The sequence below is a fragment of the Ptychodera flava genome, chromosome 6 (genome assembly GCF_041260155.1).
Source record: "Ptychodera flava strain L36383 chromosome 6, AS_Pfla_20210202, whole genome shotgun sequence".
NCBI classification, from domain to species: domain Eukaryota; kingdom Metazoa; phylum Hemichordata; class Enteropneusta; family Ptychoderidae; genus Ptychodera; species Ptychodera flava.
In genome coordinates this window covers 25,292,272-25,300,611 of record NC_091933.1, presented here as the reverse complement: position 1 = coordinate 25,300,611, position 8,340 = coordinate 25,292,272, and the positions used below count along the sequence as shown (strand labels likewise).

The 8,340-nt window shown below is 35.5% G+C and overlaps 1 protein-coding gene across 1 annotated transcript in view; it reads right to left on the bottom strand.

The window, feature by feature from the left end:
* LOC139135306 (egalitarian protein homolog) overlaps positions 1-8,340 on the bottom strand; it is a 40,040-nt gene that overhangs the window by 1,768 nt on the left and 29,932 nt on the right. Inside the window, exons 4-6 of the mRNA XM_070702646.1 lie at positions 1,523-1,603; positions 971-1,072; positions 383-519 (exon numbers count right to left, since the gene is read on the bottom strand). Coding sequence (XP_070558747.1) covers positions 383-519; positions 971-1,072; positions 1,523-1,603 — 320 coding nt within the window. The remainder of the gene's footprint in view (positions 1-382; positions 520-970; positions 1,073-1,522; positions 1,604-8,340) is intronic.

Here is an 8,340-nt window from a genome sequence, read left to right as displayed (position 1 = left end):
GCATGACATTCTAACCACTGACCTTAAGTTATGACTGGATCAAAATCCATCTACGAACAAATGACACATACGCACACACACTGACACTGCAGCAACATTGGACACATTTGGTCTCCGAAAATCCAACAGCTCAAGTAAGTACGACACAGGTAGTAAAAACCATGATAACATGTAATAGATATGCCTATACCGGCACAATGCTAATCTTCTTTTCACACAGCTATTTCAGACCCATCCTTACATCTGACATCAAACCCAGACTGATTTAGTTTGCATCTTTACAAGGAGTCATCCAAGTGTATTTTGACAACAAATCGAAGTCTCTTGTAACTACTGGTTTGGCTTAAAAATTTTGTGAACCAGCATCAACATGTAGACTTACTTTTTCATGTTGTAGTAAACATCCGGTAGCAAAGCAAAGACATCAGCAGCGGCATAGATCACCATGTCACGACTCATTGGTCTGTAACCCCAATATCCATGGTCATGTGACATTCTGTACTTGATGTCTTCATTCACCTGTACAACATAATTGGAGCTGCTTCTTTACAAACAAACACATCCAAAATTTATAGTCAGAAGTCAATTAGCAGGAAGAAAGGTGACAACTACCATTGACTGCGATCATTTTCATTTACCCAAAGTCCTTGGAAACATTTCTGAAGTGGTTTCGGAGATATTGAATACTGTACTGTACTGTGCAAATGACAGCAAAGTGAATGTGGAAGATGTTATCGCTGTATTATCCACATCTTTTACCAACATGCAATATTGTATGGATTCCATCCTACAGCTTTTCAATACAAGTCTGACAACATCATTCACTGTAACACTAGCACACTAAATTTCCATCATCCATTACAAAAGTACTATGCAACATGTTGGTTCTGAAAACAACACGGCCTGGTTTATTTGTGACATGGGAGGAAAGTATCAACATGGCAATCTAACACAATTTTAGTCTTATTACTTCATTTAATGGTCCCCCAAATATCTGACAGACATGGTTGAGACCAGGGATAGGTTGTTTGACATCTATGTTGTGTTGGTCCATCAATACTTGATAGGCACACTGAAAGAAATGACACATCATGAGCATAAAAGATTCAACGCGAAAGGGACTGATATATTTGAGTGTGAGCTTAACTGTAAAAGTATGGCATAAATTGATTCATGCAGAAGTTAGAACAAACTTGACAGCTATATTGTCCAAGGGACATTTTAAAAAGTGCAAAAATGCTACACTTTTTGTCCATGCAATACCAAAACTTTCAAACTTCTAAGCATAAGTACAGCACTTTGTGTATTGGCACTTGTATAGTGTAGTATCTTTACCACTGCTTGAATTTGTCATTGACTTGTCATTTATTTAAGATCAACACTTGTCTAACTTCCCTAAGCTGAAATACATCAAAACAATATACATTTTGCAGGAGACCTGCCAAATAAAGTAAGATGACACGAGTTTCAAACAACTCCACTTATTGCATACTCAGGCTGATAAGTCTAAAGTTTCTCTCACCTCCGTATCAAACACATTTCTTAAAGTGACGCCAAACTGGCAATACAGGGCAGCACTGTCAGACCTACAGTTGTGAAAGACCTAAATGAAGAAAAATTTTAACTTGACATATTAATATTCTTAGCTTTTGACATAAACATCAAAACATCCAGAAAACAAAGCAAACCTTAAACATTTATTATAAATGTTTTTGTATAAAGCTACATGGGTTTGTTCAATGATTAATAAACTTGGATTGCTTACAGAAAAAAGACAGTGGTAGAACAGCACAGAGACAAGTCAGTCAATGACATATCAAAATCATATTGGTTACACGGTGTTTTTCTAACACTGATGCAACAATTTTGCAAGCTTACAGATATGTTACAGGTCAATACAGATATGTTACAGGTCAATACAGATATGTTACAGGTCAATATATCAGTCAACTATGGCTATAGTTTCAGGTTTGCAAAAATCAGAAAATTGTCAAAAAGTCATAATAATCAGAAACAAGTCATCGTTGATGACACAGTCCCCACTTGTTAATGGGTACTTTGATTACATGTCCTGGGAGAGGATAGAGTCCTCTTCATTTATTAGGTTTGTGATAAAAATACTTTGATACAGATGGCGCTCAATGGCCAAGAATGAGTTCCATGGTGATAAAAACATAAAACCAATGTAGGCAACCATCCTAAAGTTCATAAAATGAGTCAACTAGGAATTAATCAACAGGATGTTGCAAAACATTTTTGCATACAATCCTAACACTTAACAGATTATCACTGGTACCATATTTCATAAAGTTTGATGCAGTATTTACAACACTATGAGATCAACATCTGTATCACGTTTCATCAAATTTGACGTTGTATTAATTTGTGGCTATATCACTCTAATTAGGAATGTTCATTACTTATGCAATTACAAATTAATTAAAATGACACTGATAAATGTCTTTTTCAATGTTAAAGCAATGTGAGCTTAACATCTGTACAAAGTTTCATGAATTTGATGCAGTATTTCTTGACATATCAGCCTACTTACGAAACTTCAATAATTGACATGTTACTGCTACATGACGTGAAACAAATTGACGAGCATATGTATGAAATAGGTCGATGTCCTTGTACCAACTTTGAATGATACTGGTGGAAATATGTCTGAATTATGGCTCTGTACATTAGAAAATTGTAACAAAATCACCACCATGCAGCGATATTTGATCTTACTGTTTAAAACATGGGGCCCGGGGAGCACCGACGTCCTTTGTACCTCCTTACTGTTTATTATTTGCCATAAATGTGAAATTTGACAAAAAGTCAAATTGTTTGGACATAAATGAAAGTTATTTGAACTGGTAGGTTACTGCTCCAGCATAAGTTCAAGTTTGGAATCTAAGTATCAACAGCCTTGATATGTGTAAAAGTGAATTAAGAATAAGAGATGGGACACAATAGGATCAACAATATCTAAAACAGGAAACGGTGAACTTATATAATACAGAAGGGGAGAAAATTTAGCCACAAACTATTGTAATATAATGGACAATCGCTAATCTAAACCAAATTACTTAAACTGGATTGTTGGCATTGATTACACATGTATTTATTGTCCATCAAATAGAAAATGAATTTGGGCCAATGACTAAAAAACATTTGCTTGTTTACAGCGGAGGCGACTGGAAACTGGACACCCAATTTGCAAATTACCCAGCTGTATTGCTGGCCATATAGTGAATTCACTTGGTAATTAGCGAGCGACTTTGGTAACTTGTCAGCGATATCGGTTTTCATTTCAGTCAGGTGCAGACACTTTGTGCAAGCAGGGGGTATGTTGCCATAAAGCTTATCTGGGTTTGAATAATTCATTGTAGGGGTGGCTGCTTGCTGCTTCATGGGATTCAAAATGAATAAAGATAATAATAATATCTGGAATAATATCATACAGTGGAGCCAAAGTAAACCACTCAATAAAGATATTTCATCAAGCTTCATTTGGTCTCATTTACTGCTCTCTGAATTTCAACCAAAAAAATCTCCATCATTGAATTCTTTCTTTATTCCCATGAATATAAATATAATGTAGGTGATTACAACAACATCCAATACAGTATAAGTATACAATCAATGGGGAAAAGGGGTTGAAAATAGCTGTCTGCATGGCAACTAATCTAGTCCAACCCCTGTAACTACAATTTATCATTGAGTAGAACATATCACAGGCATACTGTATAACTCTGTCATATCACCTCAACTCATACAAACACATGTGGTCATAACTAAAATAAATAAACACCATTAGTGTGATTAACTTTCTGTTTTCAGAAAATATTTGTACTCCCGCTTAAAGTGTGACCTGCAATTAATTTCTCTGATATTTAATGGTATACTATTCCATAATTTTGCTCCTGCAAATTGTAAACTGAATTGACCCAATCTATGTTTGGTTTTTGGAATTATAAGATCATTTCTAACATTTTGTCTGGTGAAGTGAGAATGATAAATTGGCGTAAAAAAGTCGGAGAATTCTGTCGGCAACCTCTCATGTAAAACGTCATGGACAAAAACCGCTAATTGTAAACTATGTTGTTGGTATATATTTAAAATACCAAGTTTCTTGAATAGTGGTTTTGATGATGAATTCCAATTGCTGAAAGTTATGATTCGTACCATGCGTTTTTGTATTTTTAGAATCTCATTTAAGTACGTTGGATATATACTCCCCCAAATTTCCAGACCATAAATAATATGTGGAAGAACTATAGAGTTATATAACGTGACAAGAATAGATTGTGGTACAACAGAGCGCAAACGCAAAAATACTCCTGTTAACTTACTAATTTTAGACTTGACAATAGAAATTTGCTGTTTCCATGACAGACATTTATCAATAGTAACCCCGACAAAGGAAGAACAAGTGACCTCAGAAATTGGTGTATCATTTATGGTGAGTGTTCCAAAAGTGTCAATCCTATTCCTACTACCCGTTATAATTAAATAATTTGTTTTGGTAAAATTCATTGTCAGTCTATTTGCGGTACACCACTGAGAAACCTGTTCTAATTTGATACTGACACTATTTAAATCAATACAATCTTTCTTTTCAAAAGTGTGAAACAAGTTCGAATCATCGGCATATAACCGAAAGTCAAAGAAATCAGAAGACATACAAAAATCGTTAATATAAATAAGGAATAACGTAGGTCCTAAGATTGAGCCCTGTGGAACACCACAAGAAATTAACCTTCTAGAAGAGAAAACACCCTTCATATCTACAAATTGATAACGAGAAGATAGATAGCTTGTAAACCATCGGAGAGGCACACCTCTTACACCATAATAATTCAGTTTCTTTATAAGTACATCATGGTTGATAGTGTCGAACGCTTTTGAAAAGTCGATAAATAGACCTAGAGTCGAGTTTCCTTTATCCATTTCATGTAAGAGGTATTGAACAAGGCTTATCAGAGAAATTTTGGTACTATGCTGTTTTCGAAATCCATATTGATGATGATAAAATATATTATGATTCTCAAAAAACTTTAAGATTTGGTTGTTTACAATTCTTTCAAATATTTTGCTAATCAAAGGCAAAATAGAAATCGGCCTATAGTTTCCTATATGTCCTGTGTCTCCCTTCTTATAGATGGGAACAACACGAGCTATTTTCAAATAGTCAGGAAAAACACCATTTGATAATGATAAATTCAAAATATGACAAAGAAGTTCAGATATTTCATCGGCAGAGTCCTGTAAAAGTTTCACATTAATATTATCATGGCCACAGGCCTTCCTGTTATCTAACAAATGAATCATTGAATATATTTCCCGCTCAGTTACGGGCTGTAAAAAGAAAGAATTTGCAAGTGGAGTTTTCAAGTATGACATAAAATTAACATCTGAGTGAGTTACTTTCAGCTCACTTGCAAGCTTTTCACCAACATGTACAAAGAAATTATTGAAATCATCTGCCATGTCATGTAATTCAGTGTGGATCACAGTTTCATTTTCAGACACAATGTGTAGTTGGTCTGGTATTTTGATATTAGTAGCATTATGTTTCCCGAGCAACTCATTAATTATGCCCAAGTGCCCCAAGTGCCCCAAGTGTTGTGTTATGAATGAGTGGTTTCTTCCAAATAGAACAGCGAATGATTGGATATGACTTTTTGGCGGCAAAACTTCCGAGGCCGATGATCAGTCAAAACAATGTGTCCCGCGCAGACAGTGTGTCTGGGGAAATTGAAAACAACTGCACTGTAGACAGTCTGTCTGGGGAAATTAAAAACAGCTGCACTGATCTTCAAATAACTAACAAACACTGACAAGGTCAAAATATGTACAAGAAATTTTGTTTGGTCTGCAGAGGATAAATTACAGTGACACCAGTTTTTTCTTTGATTATGGTATAGGTAGGACAAATAAGTTGTTTGAAGACTAGTGCATGGACCAGTGCGTGATAATGTTATCTCAATCTTCACCACAGAGTGCCAATCATAAACTCTCATTTATAACCCTTGGAAGAGCTGGTTTTTCATTTGTACAAACAGAATTTCTGACTGCAACAAGTTGGCTTACTCAACAGTAAAGTGGCTTCCAAAGTTGCAGTGTCTCTACAGTTCAAAGTTACATGTATTAGCCAAAATGATCACTTCTCCGAGACCTCACTTTAATAACTCGTTTTGGTTGTTTGGGTGTAAACTGAAACCACGAAGGAGGCCAGACAAAGAGTCTCCACATGACTACACCCCACTCAGAAGGGAACCAGCTGCACTATTTGGACGAAACCACTCATTTACAACACGTGATAAAATTGACACAAACAAAAAGAATTTTATTGAAATTCAGAGAGCAGTAAATGAGACCACAGGTGTAGATTGAAAAATTATCTTTATTTAGTGGTGTAGTGTATTATATCCCCATTATATCAAAACAAATATAATTATCTTTATTCATTTTCAATCCCATGAAGCAACAAGCAGCCACCCCTATACTGAATTATACAAACCCAGATAAGCTTGTGGCAACATACCCCCTGCTTGCACAAAGTGTCTGCAGCTGACTGAAATGAAAAACGATATCGCTGACAAGTTACCATAGTCGCTCGCTAATTACCAAGTGAATTCACTATATGGCCAGCAATACAGCTGGGTAATTTGCAAATTAGGTGTCCCATTTCCAGTCGCCTCCGCTGTAAAGTATCTTGGCTATATTATGTCTTCTTCAGGTACAGATGATGCTGATGTGCAACGGCAGCTGCGGTGTTTTTATGCTAGAGCTAATTTTATTTTACGTAATTTTTGCAATTGCTCACATAAAGTGAAGTGTACTCTTTACAAGAGTTTTTTATATAGCGTTTATTGTCTTAATGTTTGGTGTAATTACAGTGTCAAACAAATGTCTTCACTGAAAGTAGCCTACAATAATACATTGAGATTGATATTTAATCTGAAGCGTGATACAAGTATAAGTTTAAACTTTGTTAGCAGAAATATTCTGAATTTTACCTCGCTTCACCGTAAATTGTTGTTTGTATTTTGTGAACGGTTGTGGAAAAGCGAAAACCCTGTTATTCGCAGCTGTGTTAATTCCGACTCTTATTTTCAGTCCAGTTTCTGGAAACATTGTAAGAGTATTCTTTATTAAGTTTTTTCTAGCTTTATTTCTTAGATGTAATGTTGTATTTTTTGTACATTTTACTGTATGGGTTTATGGCCTGAAATAAAGAATAATAATAATAATAATAATAATACACTCACCACACTTGTACTTAGTATTTGGAGTGTACAACTACATGTATCGACAATACAATGATAAAAAGTTTGGACTCTGTAGGTCAACAGTGCATCTTTAATGTATGAGACTAAATAAGCTTGCCCCTCAAGTATGTATGGGTAAAAAACAATATTTAATTTTGAATTACGTAGTGCAGGGAAGGACATACAATATGGTGAAAAGCAAACTAAATATAAAAATAGCGCCAATGGCACTTGATCACAACTGGCACATTGTGAAACTACTCTATCTCTGGGTACACCTGTACATGAAATACTGAATGGGTAGGTGCTGCGGGTTTGGAGTTTGTCAGTAAATCCACACAGAAAACAAAGTCCCGAAGTAGCGAATTCCAGCCATTTTCAAACCACACTGTTTGTCAGTGGGGTAAGCAATATTCGCAAAAATCACATTTCCAGGCTAATAGACTATGTTTTACGAAATCACACGTCCTTATTACAAAATAAAACGATCTTTGTCTTTAAATCAATGCGCCAGTAAACAGGTCCAGCAGCTAGTTATGTCACTAAGTCTGTAATGTTAAGGGTCATAACAAATGTGAGAAATCTAAAACATTAAATATGTTGTTTTTTATCAATTTTATTACCAAAAGCGCATGAAAATCTCTGATACTTTGAATCAGCCATCCTGCATATTTGTAACATTCATCAAAACCTCATTTCTGTTCCACAACTCATTAAATAGTCCGCAATGCAGGATTGGTGTACATTCCAAAACTACATATATGAAAGACCCCTAAAATAAATTAGTTAAAGGGGGGTTAGAAATTTCCAAAAACTATCTAACCGCTGCTCCGTTTGACTCCATTTTTCGGAATCGGAACCTCGGAATTAGTCTGAATATCTCTACTAAATATCAATGCAGTCTGTTCAGCGGTTTTTGACTTTTTGTCGTTTACGGAAAATGGACACTGTCCCACACCGGTTGAAGCTGACCCTATATCACAACTTCCAGTTGTGATCATGACCTATGGTCATTATGTTAAAAATACCGCCAATGGCGCTTGGACATAATGACCGCCTAGTGTTATCAGCATTT